The 23,799-nt window shown below is 39.7% G+C and overlaps 1 protein-coding gene across 1 annotated transcript in view; it reads right to left on the bottom strand.

Moving 5' to 3' along the window:
- LOC132098212 (taste receptor type 1 member 1-like) overlaps positions 1-23,799 on the bottom strand; it is a 39,034-nt gene that overhangs the window by 12,723 nt on the left and 2,512 nt on the right. The window contains exon 4 of the mRNA XM_059504404.1: positions 8,698-9,444. Coding sequence (XP_059360387.1) covers positions 8,698-9,444 — 747 coding nt within the window. The remainder of the gene's footprint in view (positions 1-8,697; positions 9,445-23,799) is intronic.

Genomic DNA, 23,799 nt, shown 5'->3' on the forward strand with positions numbered 1-23,799 from the left:
TGATGCCTTATCCCCAGCCTCAGTCCATACCTTGTGAAGTTCCCTCAAATTCAGATTCGATTTTGCTTGACAATCCTCATAAGACTGCGGTTCTTCCACTCAACTTTCTGTTAACATGCTTCGATACAGCACTCTGTGAACAGCCAGCTTCTTTGGCAATGAAGGTTTGTGAAGGGTGTCAATGATTGTCTTCGGGAAAACTGTCAGATCAGCAGTCTTCACCATGATTGTGTAGCCTTGTGAACCAAACTGAGAGACCATTTTGAAGGCTCAAGAACCCTTTGCAGGTGTTTTGAGTTGATTAGCTGATTGGCATGTCACCATATTCGAATTTGTTGAGATAGTGAATTGGTGGGTTTTTGTGAAATGTGAGCCAAAATCATCACAATTAAAAGAACCAAAGACTTAAACTACTTCAGTCTGTGTGCATTAAATTTACACAATTTCACAATTTGAGTTGAATAACTGAAATAAATGAACTTTTCCATGACTTTCTAAATTTATTGAGATGCACCTGTATATTAAAAAAAAATGGATCCTAAAGGTAGCAAATAAAAGGAAAAAATATTGGTGAAAGAACCGAACCCTGAGGTACCCCCAAGCAAGAGGCAAACTGGATAAATTTTGCAGACAGAGAAGGATATTTTCATGAGATATGATTTAAACCACTTAAGCACATTTCCCTTAAGACCAAGCCAGTGTTTCAGGCAGTCAATCACTATATCACGATATACCATAGTGAATGCCGCACTGAGGTCGAGTAGAATCAGAATGGCATTTTCACCATTGTCAAATGCCAGAAAGTGATTCGATACTTTCACCAACCAAGTGTGCCGCACCTGTCCTGATAAATGAATCCAAAACTTTTTGATTGCCCCCAGGTGGCTGGACTGAGTATAGGTCATAAATGCTGCCCTCTCCATGTAGTCTAATGGGACGTGAGAGAAACTAGAGAGTGACATCATGATTGACAGCCGAGATTGATAAATTAATCTGAGGTACCAACAGACTTTTTAGGAATCTTCAGGTGAAGATTTTAGTTTTATTTGCCTAATTTTAACAAGCCTCTTGTTTGGCAATCAGCAAACAAAAATTGGAGCATTCTAATTTAAAAACGATAATTAAATATTTTAAGGGTTTTGTGCTTTTGATAGACTCTGCAGAAGTGTGGGCGGGACCTATGAATTGATGGGCAGTGTTGCCAAGTCTGCAGTTTTCCCGGCAGAATTGAGCTACTTTTACACTGTTGCAGAGGTTTGTTTTTCATGTCTGCAGGTTGAAGTGACCCCAGATATTTAGCCCCTGAAATGCAAATTTTACCTGGGGAACCTTACTAATAACATGTATTTTACCCCCCAGAACACATTAGGTCTAGTTCTGAGTAGTAATTCTGCTGCACAGACTTGGGTCTCAAATCAGCACAAGATGTTAGCTCCCTATAAGGACACTGGCGGCTTCCCTTTTTTTCATTGGAGTGACGTCCATCTTTTTTTATCATCTATGTCACCAACACATCTCAGTGCTATGCAGGTGTAACGGATATGCAGGTCATCGATTCATGGGTTCTGAACTAATGAATCACGGTTCGTTGAATCTAAAACAATGTAAACCCCAAAGTTTGTAGATTTTGAATCCAAGCATATAAATGAAACCGCTTTAAACTAAATGGCCTGGCGCCAGCCTGGCTGGATTTAAATTATTTACGACACAGGATGAGACATTCCAAAGTCACGTGAGCAGCCTCAAAGGAGAAATTAACTCTCCTTTCAACTCACACACACACACACACACCCACAAATGTTTTATCTTACACTCATCATATAAATCCTTAATAATGTGTATTTTGAATAGGTTTGTGTATTGCATAAAAATGGTTAATCCTGTGATGTGAGGATTATAAGTATGACTTGTAAATAGGAAAGGTTTCTCCTCATTTTAACTTTCTCAAATAGAATCATGAGCTGTAACCCAACTCCTTCAGAGTCGTAAACTTTATGACTGCATCTGGTAGAAACAGGGAAGCCAGCTCTCGCTGGAATTTCTATAAGGAAAGAGAAAAGCACCCTTTTATGTGTATAAAATATATCGCTTTTTGTGCTTAGATGTCTCCCCATATCAAATTGGAGTATCTGCAATTTTATCATGTGTTAATCAAATTTTAAATGTGTTTAATTCTGCATTTGAATGTAATTTCAGGTGTTGAGCATTTACATATGCCACTCTTGGTGTCTTTATAATCGTCATGCTTTGACGAACTCCTTTATCTAAAGCAAATTAATGAAAAATGTATTTAATCTTGAATTACGAACTGGCAAGAGTATCACTGTTGAAATCTGATAAACCCTAATTTATTAGGGTGGGTGTTTCCACAGAGACAAAGGAACTTTTTCCCGCTTCAGATCGCGGACGTTCATTGGTTGTTCACGCGAACAGAGGCGTGAACCATTTCAAGCTATAAGGACTGACCCAGGAAGGTCCATCCTCTCTCTTCACTTCTTCGCTGGTCCGCTCTCTTCTGATCCTCGTGCTGCTCGTCCGTCCGCACGGCCTTAGGCCGCACTCCTACCGCCCTCCCCCTCAGCACATGGGCTGAGAGGACAGCCATTCTCATGACTCCTTCAGAAGCTTTCGTTTTCGTTGTTTTGTTTATTTTCTTTACTAAGTTTATTCACCTATTCGCCTCTCCACACGAGGAAGACGAACTCTGAAACATTGTTTTCTTTGAACTTTCAAATATCGCGCAATTCCGCAGCAGCCCGGACACCGAGAGGACAAAGCCCAGATTGACGCACGCTACGTGCATACACGGCTCCAGCACACACACAGAACCCCATGCAAGTATTCATTCTCTATGGAGATCTTAAATGCTGCTGAAGTGGTCTATAATCTGAGTTCTATGTTGTCTCTCAGGGGTTAATGTCTGTTGGTTTCTCTCATTTATCATGCCTTTTCTCTCATTCTCTTTCTCTCCCTCTCCCTCATTTAGATTTCGTTATGTCTTGTACAAAGTTTACTGTATATATTTGTCGTACACGTATTTACTCTGTATAAATCGTAGTTGATGTATTATTAGTTCAATTATTAAATTCCATATACTCCAGATTGTCTGTCTAAGTTGCTCATGTTACGAAGTCAATGAAATGCCGATCTTAGCTACAAAGCTCATCTGTTACTTTTAAGTAATATAAATTTTTATAAGGACAGGATAATGGTTTCATGGCCAGAAACTATTCGTCCTGGAATTATAGGAAGTGATAGCGTTACTGAGAATTAATAAAACAAATCTTATGGCCGTTTGCTGGACGAACCACGTTTGATTTACATTAATTTCTAGTAAAAGATATCACAATAATTGATATGAAGAATAGAATATTGAAATATTAATGAGTAAATTACAGTGCCTTGTGATGAGTTATTAATATATACAATTGACCTATTTTTCATCTTCAATAATTTGAATGCAACTGTAATATGATATATATATATATATATATATATATATATATATATATATATATATATATATATATATATATATATTAATCATATTTCTGATTAATTACCCAAATTCCCTTTATATCATTTGAGTTAATTATTATTTACGACCCAGTGTTGCTACACAGGGTTCGAAATGACTTAGGACTCTTGGGGGGTCCCCTAAAATTTAATTATTAAAGGTTCTGAAGACTACCTTGCTACACGATATATTGTAGGCAAAATTATATGGACCAGTGTTGAAGGTGGGATAATGGTCTTGGGATGTTTTCCCTTGCCCCGCTGCAAATATCTAGATACTTACATTGCCACCAACCCCTGCCATCCCACCCCTATAGGCACATAGATTAAAATGAAATTCTGAAAAACTATCACTTCTTTCTTTACTACTCCTTCCTCTTCTTCCTGAAAACAATATCACCTGATGATTTGAGTAGCTCTTTTTGTAAAGTTCTAGGATGATTGGGGTAATTTTGTAGGGTAGGCCTAGTGCCTCTGCATAGAAAATAATAAACCAAGTACAAGCATATATAAATGCAATAGAACAAAAAATACATGTAAAATAAAAGCAGTGCTTTTGGTTTATCAAGTAAATTAACTGCATTAAGTTACAGACATTGAATAATCAAATGTAAAATAACACTGCCTTCACTGTATACATTAAATATGGTTCATACTATTAATACAGTTTACCTTTAGCTATAAAAATGTTTTTTCTCTCTCTTTTGTTTTTTGATTAACTTTGGTGACACAAACAGCTGCAGGTATATTGGGTTGCTGTCCCTTTAAGACGAATGCATGTATCTATGGTAATGACACGCATCTTTTTTCTTTCTGTGACTGCGTTTACGGGGAAATTCGTTGAAACTGACACTTTGACTTATTTTTTCGAGCACATCGTAATTATTTTTTTTTTTCGTTCAAACACAAATTGATAAGAAAGACAAGGGAATTCGGTATTCACGAACTTCACATGCTGTCTGCGACTGCGTGGCTCTGTGCGCCGACAGACAGACCAGTCTAAATTTGGATGTTTAACATAAATATATAACCTACTGATTCTCATCCACATCAGAATGAATGTTATCATTGTTCAATCACCTTGGAAAAAACCTTTTGGCGTGGCGAATCCATGCTTGACATTGGTCTACACTGATTTCATCACATGCATCATCCATGGCCTGAAGGAGGGTAGCACGCTCAAGGGGTTGGTGATCATAGACCTTCCACCTCCATGCTGAAAAACATTCCTCAATAGGGTTGAGGAAGGGAGAGTATGGAGGCAGGTAGAGGGTCATGAATCGGGGATGGGCCTGAAACCATGCTTGAACTAACTCTGCGTGGTGGAACCTGACATTGTCCCACACAATTACATAGGTGACCCCTTCACCTTGATAGGCTGGCTCAATTTCATTGAGAAACTCAATAAGATATGCATCATTATAGGAGCCAAGTAATGGCCTACGTCCTACAATACCATCTTCAGAGATAGCTGCGCACTCCACGTTGTCCAGGCACTTGGACATAATTTATATGTTCGTACAAACATGAATTTTTATTTCTGTAGTTCTCAAAATCCATATACTGTATATTGCTGACAAACCAATTTAAAATCTATAGGTTTACCAAATGGTTCAGTGATTAACCATTAAGATCAGTTAGATTAAATAATAGACAAATGTATTAAACTGAACAAGAAGAGATGCAAATCAAAAGTTTGATAGTAAGAGATGTATGAAAGGTGGTTACTGTGAATGAAACATTTATAAAGATGAAACACTTATTTTGTGTAGTGAATAGGATACTTTGTGGCTTTGTGTATTGTACTAACACAATCGAAAATATGCTGAAATGTTTGAAAAAAAAGTGCACTTTTGATGATCTGTTGTGATATTAGTACTATGAGTTGTGAAAATGTACACCTTGCTTGTGAAAATAGTACCAAAGCGAATAAAAAAAAACTAAAGAATGCTGGTATTTGGTAACTAAACAGTTTTCACTGACTTTAATTGCATGGATAAAAAAATACAAATTAAAAATCAATAGGAACCAAAACTATTTGGTTACAAACATTGTTCTGAATATCTTCTTTTCTTGTGTTCTGCAGAAATGTATGTATGTAAAGGGAACGTAAATTATGACAAAATTTCAATTTTTGGGTGGACTATCTCTTTAAATTCCAAGCTGTCATTGTCTGCTGATGAAGGTACTTACGAGAAAAATCCACATAGGTGTTAGGTGGGCATTTTTCACATGAAAAGCAGCAACTATGAAAACCTTCATGTTTCCTTGAATATCCCGCCTCACACTCAACAGAGCAGTTTGAGAAAGGAACCTGAGAAAGGAATGAGAAAATGTGTAATTAAAGTTAATATTCATCTCAACTGATTTTAAACATTTATCCTAACTAAGATTGGTGTTCTCAAGCTTAACAAACTAACACATCCTGAAACCTGAACACAATACAAATTTAAACGCACATGCATTTCTTAGCTCTTGCTTTCAAAACAGTTAAAAGTTTGGCAGGCAATTTTTTCTGTATACTGAATACTGTTTGAAATCCTGATAATCCGGACAGCAATCAGTAATTAAAGTTGTCTTATAAGCTAAATCGAAGACAGACAATGCTGTAAAACAAGTGTTTTTTTTAGTTGTATTTATGTTTGTTTTTTTGTGTTAGGAAAGGCATGATGTGTGAAAGGGGTGTTTGAAAATAGGCCTATGCTTTATTTTTGTAGTTTCACAATGCGTCACTAGAATGGTACATTCAAGTCACTTAAGAAAGAGTTGATTGCACATGAAAACCGTCATGAAGTTATAATAATGAGTAGGAAACCGAATATTCTTTTTCATTTTATTTTAACTTTTATATTATTGACTTGAACACTTATACCCCATACTTATTATGCTTTGTCACTCATCGACAAACTGTCTGTTCTGTCTGAGGGCCACATATTTACCACCGGTACAGCCTGCTCTGCTCTGGTATCCACCTCAGTGCAGAACAGGAACGCTAACGTATTGCGATCCGAGGTGAAGAATTTACTGGTAAAAGGAGCCAATAGAGGCGGTTCCACCAGCTCAGAGCAAGTAAGGCTTCTACAGCCGTTATTTCCTTGCCCGCTACACAGTGTTCATTGCTCTCTACTCCCTGAGCAGGGGATATCTGTTGAAGTTTACCTCACTTCGGAACATTTATTTACGGATTTGCACTGTGCAATGTCTGCACACACGGACAAGCGTGACAATGCTTTCTCTTCTAAGAGAAGAGAAAGCATTTCTCCTGTCCTAGCATCTCTTCATTGGTTACCAGTGCAACATAGGATCCATTTTAAGATTTTATTATTGGTGTATAAAGCACTAAAAGATTTAGCCCAAGTATATATATCATACTTGTTGGAATTTCTCAGCTATCAGCAATCCTCTCGCTCACTCAGATCCTCTGATAAATTATTCTTGCATATACCTCTCTCTTGCTTGAAATATAATGGGGATTGGGCTTTTTCTGTGTCCAGTCCTAGACTTTGGAACAGCTTACCTCCAGATATTAGATCTGCGGCTTCCCTTCCTGTTTTTAAATCCCTCCTGAAGTCTGTATTCCTTGGCATTTGTGTTTGTTATTGTGTTTTTGTATTGATTGTGTTTTGAGTCATTTCTTTTTATTCTCTTAAATCTCTATATTTACTTCATTTGTATATGTACAGCACTTTGGCATACACTAGATGTTTTTAAATTTGCTCTATAAATAAACTGACCTTGTCATCATATACCTCTGTAAATAAATTCATTTTAAACTGACGTCTTGTACACTTCAATGAGCTTTGAATGGAACATATGATCTCTTCAAACCAGAATAATGGTTGAGTATCCTGTGTTGTCCACTTTGCAGGGCACTTACCATCAAATAGAACAAACATCTAAAGCCATAAAAAAAAAAAAAGTGCAGACTAGGGGACACAAGGGCTAGAATTGAGAACCGCTGCTTCACTCAGAGACAATGGCAAAGACATGGCTACTTATAGCAAACAATGAGGGTCACATGACAAAGACAAACCAATGGGAAACACGGCACATGATTAAAGCAACAAATGAACAAGTAGAACTCATAATCAAATGACAAGACAATAACCAATGAGAACATGACAATGAACAAGAGGAACCAATAGCATGAAGACAAGAGGGCAAGGGAAGCATGACAAAAACAGCATCAATCAAACTACAAAATAAAAGACATGAAAACAAGCGCATGAAACAAAAATCCCAAAACAGACATTACAGCTGTCCACCAGAGAGAGCTTGGCATGTCTGTTTTCCCAGATCTCATTGAAGATTGTGTGCTCTGAGCTCTAATGCTTCTTTAAGAAAGCCTGTTGTTCTTGCTGAATATTGTGTGCTCTGAGCCTTAGTGCTTCTTCAAGAAAGCCTGTTGTACTGACTGTAGGGACTGTGTTATTTTTGCCTGCAGACACCATAAGGAAGTGGGTGCCACTTTTATTTTATCAACATTTGCTTTTCTCCTGGTTTTGCTGGGACAACGTGGAAGTATTGGAAGAGACATGTTATTTGTTTTGATGTTTTGTTTGATAGGTAAGTTAGATAACCTTACTCCCAGGAAGCATCTTCCTTTGTGGGTTTTTTTTGCCTAAGCCCCCTCCAGAAGCTAGAAGCATCTACTATTTTCTTTTTGAATTATCCATACCATTTCCCCTTTTCTTTTTCCCTTCCCCTTAACTGGTGTACAAAGACTTTACATCGTTAATATCTTGAACATTAAAAACTTACAGAACCATTGTTATGCCAGAGAAGGAGAGAGTTGTCTATGGTGAAAGTAATTTCTGGATTATTCTCATATGAGCCCACCATCTCAAACTGTGGAGGATTCACATCAGTGCGCCAGAGAACAACTGAAAAACTGATGGTTGGATCAAGATGATCATCGTATTTAATGTGACGGCCACGGAGTGGAAAATCCAATTTCTTTATTTCTCCCAGAAGCTGTTGTGAATATATTTTAAATATTATATATTTCTATTACTTTTGTTAAATAATTACACAATAATTAAATAATAAATCAATCAGGTATAATATACTAATTTATCAAAATACAATATTATTCATTATTTAATTAATTCAAACTTTACTTCAACAATGAAAAATAAAATAGTTATTCAACTTGTCATGGATTCACATGAATTCACTTACCATGTATGGCTTGACCATTGTATTTTTGTTGCATTTATTCATATCACACTGCAGAACTTTATGTAATGCATGAGCTATGGTATATATAGCAGAATAGATGGCAAAGGAGTATGTGGGATTTTCATTTATAATCTCCTCTGCGGTCAACAATGAGCAGTAATCACAAACTTGATTACATATTTTACTCTTCCCCTGGACTTCATTCTCAGCTCTATCATTATGGCCAACATCAGTTGTTCCTTTGGCTTTATAGACAAATTCATTAAATCCAGGCAATGACAACAGGTTCTCCGTAATGCCAATGATTGTGCCAATTTTCCTAATTCCTGGCTCACTTGGAAGCTGTTTATTCATTGCCCAATGTTGACTTGCAATCCATACTTTGTCTTGGATGTTGTTTGCTATGGCTGCTTTGATTATTTTGTCTGCATATTGTGGCCAAGCAAAAATTACAATGACATTGATTTTGAGCTCATCAATCTTTTTAAGCGTTTGACTATAGTTTGCATTTAGACTCAGACCCTCTTGATAGGCCAAACAAATGCCAGTATTTCTTATATATTTGTTAAACAGATTTAGTCCATCCAAATCCTGTTGACTACTAAGAAAGGCAACCCAGTTCCATCCAAACCATCGTAAGATTTGAATAGTCATCTCTATCAGGTCTTTGTTGCTAGGAATTGTTCTTACATAAGAAGGATACTGAAGTTTATCGCTGAGCACATAGCTAGAAGCTCCATAATTCACCTTTGAAAGAAAAGAAAACACTTACAGTGGAGGTCAAAAGTTAACACACACCTTGCAGAATTTGCAAAATGTTAATAGGTTTACGAGTAAGAGGGACCATACAAAATGCATGTTATTTTTTATTTTGTTCTGAATAAGTTTAAAAAAAAAAAAAAACATTTACATATAGTCCACAAGAGAAAATAATTTAATTTCATTTAAATGTAAATTTTAATTTAAATGTTCAAAGGTTTCAATATGCTTGGTGTTATTTTTGTTTGTTTGTTTTTTGTTTAGTGATAGTTGTTCATGAGTCCCTTGTTTGTCCTGAAACGGTTACTGCCAGCTGTTCTTCAGATAAATACTTCAGATTCCACAAATTATTTGGTTTTTCAGAATTTCAGTGTATTTAAACCCTTTTCAGCAATTACTGTATGATTTTGAGATCCATCTTTTCACACTGAGGACAACTGAGGGACTCATATGCAACTATTACTGAAGGTTCAAATGCTCAGTGATGCTTCAAAAGGAGAAACAATGCATTAAGTGCCAGGGGGTGAAAACATTTTGAATTTGAAGATCAGGAAAATGGAACTTATTTTGTCTTCTGGGAAACATGTATCCTCTGAAGGGCATGCATTAAATTGATAAAAATAAATTAATAAAAAAAAAATAATAATAATTATATATATGTATTAGTTGTGGTCAGAATTACTGGCACACTTGGTAAATATGATCAAAGATGACTGTAAAAATATATCTGCATTGTTTATCCTTTTGATCTTTAATTTATAAAATGAGCAAAAATCTAACCTTTCATTGAAAAAAAAAATTGAAAGTGGGGGGATAGTCACATTATGAAATAAATGTTTTTCTCCAAAAAACGTTGGCTACAATTATTGGCACCCTTTTGTTCAGTAGTTTTTGCAACCTCCTTTTGCCAAGATAACAGCTCAGAGTCTTCACCTATAATGCCTGATGAGTTTGGAGAACACCTGACAAGAGATCAGAGACCACTCCTTCATGAAGAATCTCTACTGATCCTTCAGATTCACAGCTCCATGTTGGTGGTGCTTTTCTTCAGTTCACTCCATCATTTTCTTTAGGGTTCAGGTCAGAGAACTGGGACGATCATGGCAGAAGCTTCATTTTGTGCTCAGTGACACATTTATGTGTTGGTTTTTATGTTTGTTTTGGATCATTGTCCTGATGGAAGATCCAACCACGGCCCATTATTGGATTGCTAGCAGAAGTGGTCAGGTTTTTTTTCATATCTGTTGGTATTTGATAGAATCCATGATACCATGTATGTGAATAACATGTCCAGGACCTCCAGCAGAAAAATAGGCCCACAACATTAAAGATAGAGCAGCATATTTAACTGTGGGCATGGGGTACTTTTTATCTATGTGTGCACTAAACTCATCTGGTGGGTTTGCTGCTAAAAAGCTCTTCTTTTTTTTTTGACCTTAGAAGTCAGTCCCTTTTGAAGTTCCAGTCATGTCTGACAACTGAATATGCTGAAGATTGTTTCTGGATGAGAGCAGAGGATTTTTCTTGAAACCCTCCAGAACACCTTATGGGAATGTAAGTGCTGTTTGATATTTTTTTTAGGTTCTCTGAGACTCAAGACTCAACTAATCGCTGCAATTATCAAGCTGTGATCCTTGGAGAGTCTTTGGCCACTCAAATTTTCCTCCTCATCATGCATAAGGACAATTTAGACACACATCCTCTTTCAGGCAGATTTGTAACATCTTTAGTTGATTGGAACTCTTTAATTATTGCCCTGTTGGTGGAATTGGGTATTTTCAATGCTTTAGCTAATTTTCTTACATCCTACATATATTTTGTGAAGCACAACAATCTTTTTCTGCACATCAGAACTATATTATTTGGTTTTACTCATTGTGATGAATAATTAAGGGAATTTGGCCTTTGTGTTTCCTGATATTTATACTCCTGGGCAGAGGTGGGAGTAAGTCACACATGTGCAAGTCACAAGTAAGTCTCAAGTTTTAACCTTCAAGTCTCAAGCAAGTCCACTTCAATTTTTGGGAGAATCCAGCAAGTCAAGTCAATTCACTGCTTTTGTAAAGCAATTTAAGTCGAGTCATAGCTTGGGTCAAGCAAGTCACTGTCAAGTCATACAAATGTTTGATGACTTAACAGAATTTATATATTAAAATAACTTAAACCTACAATAGTTATGGACTATGTACGGTGCCCCGCACATAACATGCAAGAAAAAATAAATAAATTGTGTGCACAATTTACTAATTCGTTCACTCAATGTACTAAAACGATCAGACAATAACTATTGCGTTCTAACGACTGGGTGAAGGAGTGGCAGGAAGCAAGTGCGAGATTAATGAGATTTAATGAAGACAATGAGACAATACAAAACTGAGACACAAATAACGCTGGGAGGAATGCACAGTCCAAGATGGTGGTGAGGAATGACAAATCTGGAAGGCGAAGGAGAGTTGGCAGCAGGAGAGGGTGACACAGGAACTGCGGGGAAGCGAGCCGAAGGTAAATGGTGTTGCTTGGTGGTGGGTTGCATAGAGTGGACGGGGTTCCAGAGAGACACGGACATCCAACGCAGAAACACACAAGAAAGCAAGGCATAGGTTACAAACATGAAACAACGCTCTCACGAACACAAGACGCTAGACAAGCCAATATATAGGGATGAGTAATGAGTGACAGCTGTTGCTGATGACAATTAACGGAGACGCCCACAAACTAATCAGTGCTGACGCGTAACACACAGACTTCACCCACAAAGTGCAAAACCCAGAGATCACGGTTTACCAACTGTGACACGTTCCCTCTATTAACTATTCCGCACAATTTATAAATCGAGTGAACGAAATAGTAAATTGAAGGAATGCAATAGTAATCGTGTGCACGTTTTAGTACATTAAGGGAACAAATTAGTAAATCGTGCACACAATCATAGCCCAGTTTCCAGATCAGTCTAACCATGGATCCGTTCGACCAGCTGTTAAACCTACGACAAGGTAATCAATCTATTGAGGATTATGTTCAACAATTCTGTGAGTTAGTGTATCAAGTTCCTTTAAATGATGAAGCTTTGTTTAAGGACTTGTTTCGGTTTGGACTCAATGAACCTATTAAATCATGGTTACCTGGAGGGGAATTTAATGGCCGCCTAAGGGATCTCCTAGAATACGCTCTTTTGTTGTGTGGCCCTTCGTTCACTGTGGGTGAGGCCGAGGACAGTGTTGAAACCCCAGAGCCACTACACAAGATGGCCGCCAGCCCAGCGCCGCTGCACAAGATGGTCGCCGCCGTCGACTTTCCAGGGTCAAGTCAGGTCCCCGTTGATCAGGTCCCTGTCGATTTCCCAGAGTCTATTCAAGTCACTGCTGACCGTCCAGAGTCAGGTAAAGTCACCACTAACACCCATGAGACAAGTAAAACAACAGTTAAACTTCATGAGTCAAGCCAGGTCCCCATTGATCAGGTCCCTGTTGATTTCCCGGAGTCTAGTCAGGTCACCGTTGACCATCAAGAGTCAGGTCAGGTCACCGCTGACTGTCCAGAGTCAAATCAAGTCACCATTAACACCCATGAGTCAAGTGAAACCACAGTTAAGCTTCATGAGTCAAGTCACCGTTTATCTCTATGAACAAAGTAAAGTCAACCAATGATCCTTGCGAATCAAGCCAAGTCACCATTAATCTCCATAAGTCAAGTAAAGCCACAGGTAAACTTCATGAGTCAAAGCAAGTCACCGTTGGTTTTCATGAACAAAGTCAAGTCACCAATGATCTTCATGAGCCAAGTCAAGTCACCAATGATCTTCATGAGCCAAGTCAAGTCACCAATGATCTTCATGAGCCAAGTCAAGTCACCAACGATCTTCATGAGCCAAGTCAAGTCACCAACGATCTTCATGAGCCAAGTCAAGTCACCAACGATCTTCATGAGCCAAGTCAAGTCACTATTAACCTCCGTGAGTTAAGTCAAGTCACCAATGATCTTCGTGAGCCAAGTCAAGTCACCAATGATCTTCGTGAGCCAAGTCAAGTCACCAATGATCTTCATGAGCCAAGTCAAGTCACCAACGATCTTCATGAGCCAAGTCAAGTCACTATTAACCTCCGTGAGTTAAGTCAAGTCACCAACGATCTTCATGAGCCAAGTCAAGTCACTATTAACCTCCGTGAGTTAAGTCAAGTCACCAATGATCTTCATGAACCAAGTCAAGTCACCAATGATCTTCGTGAGCCAAGTCAAGTCACCAATGATCTCCGTGAGCCAAGTCAAGTCACCAACGATCTTCATGAGCCAAGTCAAGTCACTATTAACCTCCGTGAGTTAAGTCAAGTCACCAATGATCTTCATGAACCAAGTCAAGTCACCAATGATCTTCATGAACCAAGTCAAGTCACCAATGATCTTCGTGAGCCAAGTCAAGTCACAGTTGATCTTCGTGAGCCAAGTCAAGTCACCAATGATTTTCGTGAGCCAAGTCAAGTCACCAATGATTTTCGTGAGCCAAGTCAAGTCACCACTGATCTTCGTGAGCCAAGTCAAGTCACCACTGATCTTCATGAGCAAAGTCAAGTCACTATTAACCTCCGTGAGTTAAGTCAAGTCACCAATGATCTTCATGAACCAAGTCAAGTCACCAATGATCTTCGTGAGCCAAGTCAAGTCACCAATGATCTCCGTGAGCCAAGTCAAGTCACCAACGATCTTCATGAGCCAAGTCAAGTCACTATTAACCTCCGTGAGTTAAGTCAAGTCACCAATGATCTTCATGAACCAAGTCAAGTCACCAATGATCTTCATGAACCAAGTCAAGTCACCAATGATCTTCGTGAGCCAAGTCAAGTCACAGTTGATCTTCGTGAGCCAAGTCAAGTCACCAATGATTTTCGTGAGCCAAGTCAAGTCACCAATGATTTTCGTGAGCCAAGTCAAGTCACCAATGATTTTCGTGAGCCAAGTCAAGTCACCACTGATCTTCGTGAGCCAAGTCAAGTCACCACTGATCTTCATGAGCAAAGTCAAGTCGCAGTTGATCTTCATGAGCAAAGTCAAGTCACCATTAACCTCCGTGAGTTAAGTCAAGTTACAGTTGATCTTCATAAACTAAGTTTATCCTGTCCTATCCTGTCACGGCCATGGAGGCCGTCTATGAGCTCTCATTCGTTCCAGTCATGGCTACGGAGGCCATCCACCAACTCTCTCTATGCCCTGTCACGGCCACGGAGGCCAGCTACCATCTCATCATGGCCACGGAGGCCGCTATTAACCTGTTTATGTTCTCTGTTAAGCCCATGGCGGGCCCATGAGTTAAGCCCATGGCGGGCCCCTGTTCCCGAGTTAAGCCCATGGCGGGCCCCTGTTCCCGAGTTAAGCCCACGGCGGGCTCTTGTTTCCCGAGTCGGGCCCAGGAAGGGCTCCTGTTTCCTGTTTTCCCGAGTTGGGCCCAGGAAGGGCTCCTGTTTTCTGTTTTTCCGAGTTAGGCCCAGGAAGGGCTCCGGTTTCCTGTTCTCCAGAGTTAGGCCCAAGAAGGGCTCCTGTTTCCCAAGTTAGGCCTCGGTCCCAGCCCCTCATCTTCTACAGAGATCTGGGCCTCCATCCCTCCCCCTGTTACGCCTCCGCTCCACAGCCCTCCTAGATTGTTTTGAGTGCCTGGAAGCTGCTCCTTTGGGGTGGGGTGGGGTGGGGGGGGGGGCTATGTAACGATCATTAGCTGGAGTGCCCACAAACTTCAGTAGAGGGCACTCCACTCAGTACCATTCCACCCATCAACCACCGGATGTCACCATATCATCACTTGGACACTAGCACCTCTCATACTGTTGCATCACATCCGAACTACATCTCCCATGATTCTCTGCATCACAATAACCTTACCACACCTGCACCTCATTCAGCAGCCAATTTCCTTGCCACACCTGCACCTCATTTACACACACATATAAGCACCACAATCACTTTCACGATTCTGGGCCCGGTTCCCCAAAACGTTCTTATCGCTAAGTAGTTCTTAACCTATTCCTTAACCTCTCTCTTAACCTTATGGCACGGTTCCCGACACGTTCGTACGCTAAGTATATCTTATGTAAGTCACACTTTTGTAAGGTTGGTCTGGACCATTCATAGCTCTCTCTTAGCGTTATTTGAGCTCATGACGCTACTGTACAGCAGTCTTTAGAAACCAGCGCAGCGAAGTACAAGTCAAACTATGGTATGTTGACAATTTTGTGGCTCAACAATGATTTTCTGTTATTTTTTTAAGACTCATAATAAATTATGTTCGCAATGGATACAGGCCTATTTATGAAGTTGACTTTATGTGGTTACAGAACTAATAAGGTGGTAATTAGCCTAGGCTTTTTCGTAATGTAATTAAAGCAAATTGGCAATCATTTTTTTGATAATTAAAATCTGGCAAACAATTTGGCTCTAAATGGCTAAGATCTTTAAATGGGTAAGCATTGTGGTGTCCAGTAAGCGACCAACTATGGCAGCGATCCAACGTGTCCTTGTATTGAATCAAAGACGGAGCCGGACTCGGAGCCGTTTAGTCCATGTCAGTTTTTTTATTCGGCAAAACTTAAGCCCTTTTGACATTTTGCCTGACGTGGCTATATTAAAAAAAATCCCCTCCCAAGACAACTCATTGTGGAGCAGCTGGACCTTCCCAGACCTGCGCTGTCCAGGCTAACGCGGCGGAATTCTGCTTTAAGCCCTGAAGCCCAGCGCTACTTTTTTTTTTTTGCTACAGAGAGATTCATCGAGTTCGTGGGAGAGGGCTACAGCGTAATCAAGACCTCTGTGTGGAAGTGCGTCCACACTGTCACCAACGCCCTTCTGCGCCATGCCGGGGATTGCATCCTGGTGGATGGCACACTCATCCCTATCGCCAATCCATCAGTGAATGATCAGACGTAGGCTACTTATCATGAAAGGAAGACGCGGCCATAAATGTGCAGGTTATAGTGGACCATAGGGGTGTGATATCTGACCTGGTGGCAAGGTCCAGCAACACTTCCTCTGACGAGAGGCTTGGTGCCCTTTTTTTACATTGCTTCCCCAGCATATTTTGTATCTAACTCTCTCTCTCTCTCTCTCTCTCTCTCTCTGTTCATTGTAGATAGGTTGCTTTTTATAAAAACATAAACCATTTGCAATCAATACCGCATTAAACAGAAGTAACTGCAGCTGCTTGCCATTCAATTCTAATTGTGAAGTACCTTGCCATTAATATAAAAGTGTATTATATAATTTTTATAAGTTGTTAAACCCATGTCAAGAAGCGGCACAAGTGGCACAACGGGATGGATGATTAGCGAGGGATACCCGGTTTGTCTTACCGTCACAACATATCGTGTTAACATTACTGACCCTTTGATAATTTAATTTATAGTCTATATTTTACTGGTAACTTAAACTATGTTAAAATAAATGTTACTGTAATAATTTGAGGAATGTTTCATTTGCATAGAACGTGTTGTCTTTCTTAACGCTGTATTGCGCCTTCGCGTAAAGTGGAAAATTGATTCATGAGCAATCGATGCCAACTAATTCAGCACCCTCACTTTGGACAGCGCTCTTGTAACGTTGGACGTAAGAGGCAGCGATCTAAGAAGCTTCCTAAGGGACACTTCGGGGAACACACTTAGAAACATCAACAACTTTGGTAAGATATATCTTTCGATGTCTTCTTAGTGCGCTAAGTGTGAACGTTATGGGGGAACCGGGCCCTGGTTATCCCTGACACACCTGACGCCATTCCTGATCTCTGCCTGTCTGACCAATCTGTTTAATAAATGCTGCACATGGATCCAAATGCCTCTGACTCTCACTTCATAACATGTATCCCTTTAAGTTAGATCCTTCCTGTTTAAAAAAAATAATCAAAACAACAAGAAAAAATATGAATAATTGAAATCACACAAACCTTACACCGGTTTATAATGTACATTATTAGTCTCTCTCTGTGTGTGTGTGTGTGTGTGTGTGTGTGTGTGTGAGGGAGAGAGAGCGAGAGATAGGTGATTTGAGCGAGTGTGATTTCTTAATATTTGTGAGTGAAGGTGTGTACACGTAAGTGTGCATGGTTGTGCTTGCAAGGTTTTTGTTGTTGTTGTTGTTATGGTTAGTACGGAGACTGAGAAGTCACCTATAGGAGAAGAAAAAAAAAATTCAGTCGCCTCAGTTTATAAACCATACTCACAAATTCTTATATTTCACAAAAATGTTCCCCGTCGTTTAATAAATCGTACCCAAGAATTTCCAATCCGTGCGCTCAGATTTTGTAAACCGTAGGCTACTTCGTTTTTTAAATCCGTACCCATTGAAATAATTACACATGCTAAAAAAATGAAACATATGGTGAACATATGACATTTCATAGGGCCCTAAACATGTAATTTTTATTAAACTTTTAATAAATTGCTGTGAAAATGTATAAGTGTTATGATTTTAATTAATTAGACATTCTTTTTGATGAATACAATTAAATTTAACCATTAAAAAGGAGTAAAAAATAAAGCAGATTTTATAGGGCCCTAAAAAAAGTAAAGTAAAGTAATAAGTAGTGAAGTTACTTTTCAAATGCAGTTACTAGTAAATTAATCTCATTACAATTTACAGAAGTAACTAGTAACTAGTAACTAATTACCTTTTTTGAGTAACTACCCCAACACTGTCCGAGAGCTCTCAGTCCCTCCATTGAAACTGTATGTACGGTATACTGTCCATGTCCAGAAAGGTAAGAAAAACCTCATCAAAGTAGTCCATGTGACATCAGAGGGTCAGTTAGAATTTTTTGAAACATCGAAAATAAATTTTGGTCCAAAAATAGCAAAAACTACGACTTTATTCAGCATTGTCTTCTCTTCCTTGTCTGTTGTGAGAGAGTTCAAAACAAAGCAGTTTGTCATATCCGGTTCGCAAACGAATCATTCGATGTAACCGGATCTTTTTGAACCAGTTCACCAAATCGAACTGAATCATTTTAAACAGTTCACGTCTCCAATACGCATTAATCCACAAATTACTTAAGCTGTTAACTTTTTTAATGTGGCTGACACTCCCTTGGATTTCAAACAAACCAATATCCCGCAGTAATTCATTTACTCAAACAGTACACTGACTGAACTGCTGTTAAGAGAGAACTGAAGATGAACACCGAGCCGAGCCAGATAACGAACAAAAGACTGACTCGTTCACGAGTCAAGAACCGTTTCTGTCCGATTCGAGAACTGATGATACTGTGCATGTGTGATTCAGCGTGAAGCAGACTGAACCAAACTGATTCTTTTGGTGATTCATTCTGAACTGGTTCTGTGCTAATTTTATGAGCCCAGGTAAACCGAAGGGCAATCATTGCCAATGACGCCATTACGTAGAGCGCAAGAGAACCGGTGAACCGTTTTCTTCAACCGGTTTATTGAATCGAACTGTCCGAAAGAACTACTAGTGATCAGAAAACCGATGCAACCAGTTCTTGACTCGTGAACGACTCAATGTTAACTGATTCCATTCACAATGCCATGTTTATTTTACAATAATAATCAAGTGCTAAGATTATCACAAATTAAACAAGATTTTGATGCACATCTTTCTTAATAAATCGTTGTATTCCACCTCGTACTACACTTGATAGAGAATCACTTAAGACACTTTGCTTTAGGCCTTTTCCACATAATAATATTCAATAAAACTTTATGTTAACATGGAGGAGCTTGCTTCATGAATCCGTTAGTTTACAAATCCGAGGGAACAGATTGCGAAAGCGTGTGCACGGATTATGAATTTGTGGGTATGGATTCAAAAACCGAAGGTACAGTTTACATAATCCGAGTGTACAGATTAGAAAATTCATGGGTATGGTTTATTATTCCGTGAGCACGATTTGTTAAACCAAGGGAACTGTTTAAGTATTCGTGAGTACGGTTTACAAACTGAGGGGACTGATTGTATTTTTTTCTCCTGAAGGTGACCTCCCGGGCTCCGTAGTGTTATGGTGGGGTTCGCAACAATATGATTTTTTTGTCTTCTTTTATGTATCCCTATAAATTATCCATAGGCTTTTCACTCAAAGATTAACACTGAAGACCAGTTATTAGACAATGTACTGTACACGTGATACTGCCAAAAAAAAGAAAAAAAAAGGCTGACATTTCCTTATAAACAGTGAATAACCATTTACAATGCATTCCACTTGCAAAAATAAATACATTTGATGGGTCATTCTTCAATTATGGTGGCAGGTGGTGTCCTTACTAGAGTTGAAATAAATTATAAAACGTATAATTTTATTAAATTGTTTTAAAAAATACATATTTTGTTATATTTGAGAAAAAAGTTGTGTCCCCCAAATTCATGTCTGTGGTGTTACCACAATGGATTTTGCCCCTTTAAGAAAAGGGGGAAATCTATTTAGACAACTTTTTTGTGCAAAGGTTACTGCAGGTGCTGGTTGATCTGAGGGGTGCATGGTGATTACATTCTTTCTTATTAGTTTTCTTAAAGTTAGCTAAATGTCTGACAATTTCATGTATTGCACTGTATTAGTGTTATGTTGATAACTTTCAGATTTTTACATATATTAATAAAAATTGATAAATACATACTTATTAATATTTCCAAAATATCCCCTGATCTTGAAAACCTCATAATGGCAGCCTCCATTTTAGAAAAGTCTGGATTAAAGCTGATTTGTCTGTGGTGTTACTGTCTTTTCACCACAGAGCCTATAGTAACTTGCAATATAAAGTCTGTGGTGTTATAATTACGTCTGTGGTGTTACTTCAAGATGACATAGACATAAGTGGCTGTGTCACCAGTGTTTGATTGAAATTATTTAAAAATCACTAAATATATTGACAAAGTCACTCTGCTTGCCTGCTGAGTCATTCGGTTAGGTTGCAGTGCGTACAAAAACAAACATTTATTGAACGAAAGACTTGTAGTTATTTTAAGTCATTTAACTCAAGTCCGAGTCAAGTCTCAAATCATCAGAATCAGAATCAGAATCAGAATCAGAATCAGAAAGAGCTTTATTGCCAAGTATGCTTGTGCATACAAGGAATTTGTTTTAGTGACATAAGCTTCCAGTAAACAGACACACAACAACACACAGAAAAAAAAAAAAAAAAAAAAAAAATAAAAAAAAAAATAAAAAAAATTACGGGAGAATTACAAATTGGCAAATAAATAAGTGTATAAACAATTGTGCTATAAATGATAATGGGATAGGATCGAGTGAGATGCAGGAATGTTCTAGGATGGAGGGGTAACAAATAAATATAAGGATATTGCACATTTTTGCATAAGCATAAGTTTAAGTGGGAAACATTTAACTGTTCATGAGGTAGATTGCCTGGGGGAAGAAACTATTCTTGTGCCTTGCTGTTCTTGTATTTGCGGCTCTGAGGCGCCGGCCAGATGGCAAAAGTTCAAAGATGGGGTGACTTGGATGTGAGGGATCCAGAGTGATTTTCTGAGTCCTTTTCCTCACTCTGGATGTGTACAGTTCTTGGAGGGTGGGCAGGGGAGCACCAATAATCCTTTCAGCAGTCCGAACAGTTCTCTGTAGTCTTCTGATATCTGATTTTGTAGCTGAACCAAACCAGACAGTAATTGAAGTACACAGGACTGACTCAATGACGGCTGAGTAGAACTGTTTCAGCAGCTCCTGTGGCAGGTTAAACTTCCTCAGCTGGCGAAGGAAGTACAACCTTTGTTGGGCTTTTTTCACAATGGAGCCAATGTGATTGTCCCACTTCAGGTCCTGAGAGATGGTGGTTCCCAGGAATCTGAATGACTCCACTGCAGCCACAGTGCTGTTCATGATGGTGAGTGGGGAAAGTGCAGGGGGGTTTCTCCTAAAGTCCACAGTCATCTCCACTGTTTTGAGCGTGTTCAGCTCCAGGTTGTTAAGACTGCACCAGACAGCCAGCTGCTCAACCTCCTGTCTGTAAGCAGACTCGTCACCGTCCTGGATGAGGCCGATGACTGTAGTGTCGTCTGCAAACTTCAGGAGCTTGACAGAGGGGTCTTTAGAGGTGCAGTCGTTGGTGTACAGGGAGAAGAGCAGAGGGGAGAGAACACATCCCTGAGGGGCACCAGTGTTGGTGGAGCAGCTGTTTGACATGAATTTCCCCAGTCTCACTAACTGTTGCCTATCTGTCAGAAAGCTGGTGATCCACTGACAGATAGAGCTAGGAACAGAGAGCTGGGTCAGTTTGGTCTGGAGGGTTGTTGGGATGATGGTGTTGAAAGCCGAACTAAAGTCCACAAACAGGATCCTCACATAAGTCCCTGTTTTGTCCAGATGTTGCAGGATGAAGTGCAATGCCATGTTGATTGCATCATCCACGGACCTGTTTGCTCGGTACGCAAACTGCAGGGGGTCCAGTAAGGGTCCAGTGATGTCCTTCAGATAAGCCAGAACCAGTTTTTCAAACGACTTCATGACGACAGACGTTAGAGCCACAGGTCTGTAGTCGTTAAGTCCTGTTATCTTGGGTTTCTTTGGAATGGGGATTATGGTGGAGCGTTTGAAGCAGGAAGGCACTTCACACAACTCCAGAGATCTGTTGAAGATCTGTGAAAAGATGGGGGCCAGCTGGTCAGCACAGATTTTCAGACAGGCTGGTGTAACGCCATCTGGGCCTGGTGCTTTTCTTCTTTTGTTTTTCTTGAAGACCTGGCGCACATCATCTTCACAGATTTGAAGAGCAGGAGGTATGGAGAGGGGGATTGCAGGAGGTGTTAATGGTTGTGCAGGGAGATGGTCAGAGTGGGTGTTGGGGGTTTCAAATCTACAATAAAACTCATTCAGGTCGTTAGCAAGTCGTTGATTAGCCTCAGTGCAAGGGGATGGTGTCTTGTAGTTTGTGATGGCTCTCAGTCCTCTCCAAACTGAAGTAGAGTCGTTGGAAGTAAACTGGTCTTCCAACTTTTTAGCATAGGTCTTTTTAGCCGCTCTAATCTCTTTGTTCAGTGTGTTCCTGGCCTGATTGTACAAGACCCTGTCCCCATTTCTGTAGGCATCCTCTTTGGCCTGACGAAGGTGTTTGAGTTTTACTGTAAACCATGGCTTATCATTGTTGAATGTTAAATAAGTCCTGGTAGGAATGCATATATCCTCACAGAAACTAATATAGGATGTTACAGTCTCTGTGAGTTCGTCCAGATCGGTGGTAGCAGCTTCAAAAACGCTCCAGTCTGTGATGTCAAAACAAGATTGTAAATCCTGCTCTGTTTCGCTGGTCCATCTCTTCACAGTCTTTACTACAGGTTTAGCAGATTTAAGTTTCTGCTTGTAGGTCGGTATAAGATGAACCAGACAGTGATCAGAACGTCCCAAAGCTGCTCGTGGAACAGAGTGATATGCATCCTTTATTGTGGTGTAACAGTGATCCAGTATATTACTGTCTCTGGTGGGACAGGTAACATGCTGTCTGTATTTTGGCAGTTCACGGGAGAGATTGGCTTTATTAAAGTCCCCAAGAATGATTAAAACAGAGTCCGGGTGTTGTTGTTCTGTGTCTGTGATCTGATCAGCGAGTTTCTGTAAAGCTGAGCTCACATGTGCTTGAGGTGGAATGTAAACACTGACCAGAATGAGCGAGTGAAACTCCCGCGGCGAATAGAACGGCTTGCAGTTGATAAACTGCGTTTCTAGATCAGGACAGCACATCTTCTTTAACACAGTTACATCTGTACACCACCGTTCATTGATGTAAAAGCATGTCCCGCCGCCGCGCGATTTCCCCGTTGATTCTGCGTCGCGATCCGCTCTAAACAGCTGAAAGTCCGGCAGATGGAGTGCGCTGTCCGGTATGGCGTCATTCAGCCAGGTTTCCGTGAAACACAGAGCAGCAGAGTGAGAGAAATCCTTATTTGTCCGAGAGAGCAAAAGGAGTTCGTCCGTTTTGTTGGGTAGAGAGCGGAGATTTGCGAGATGGATGCTAGGCAACGGCGTTCGAAATCCGCGCTTCCTGAGTCTGACGAGCGCTCCCGCTCGCTTTCCCCGTCTGCGCGTCCTGAAGCGCTTGATCAGCGCCGCTGCTCCTCCGATAACAATGTTCAGTAAAACGTCTGTATAATAGAAATCCGGAAAAATATCATGTGGTGTGTTCTGCCGAATGTTCAGCAGTTCATCCCTGGTGAAACTGATCGTGTTTGTTAAACAAAAAACAGGAAAAACGAACAAAAACAGTACAAACACTGGAGAGCCAAGCACTGAAGCAGCCATGTGCGGCGCCATCTTGGATTTGCCATGAATTCCAAGTCAAAGTCAAGTCTTTTATAAATATTTGTAAAGCAAGTCTCAAGTCCTAAAATTTGCGACAAGTCTGACTCGAGTCA

This window comes from Carassius carassius, chromosome 21, assembly GCF_963082965.1.
Source record: "Carassius carassius chromosome 21, fCarCar2.1, whole genome shotgun sequence".
NCBI lineage: Eukaryota > Metazoa > Chordata > Actinopteri > Cypriniformes > Cyprinidae > Carassius > Carassius carassius.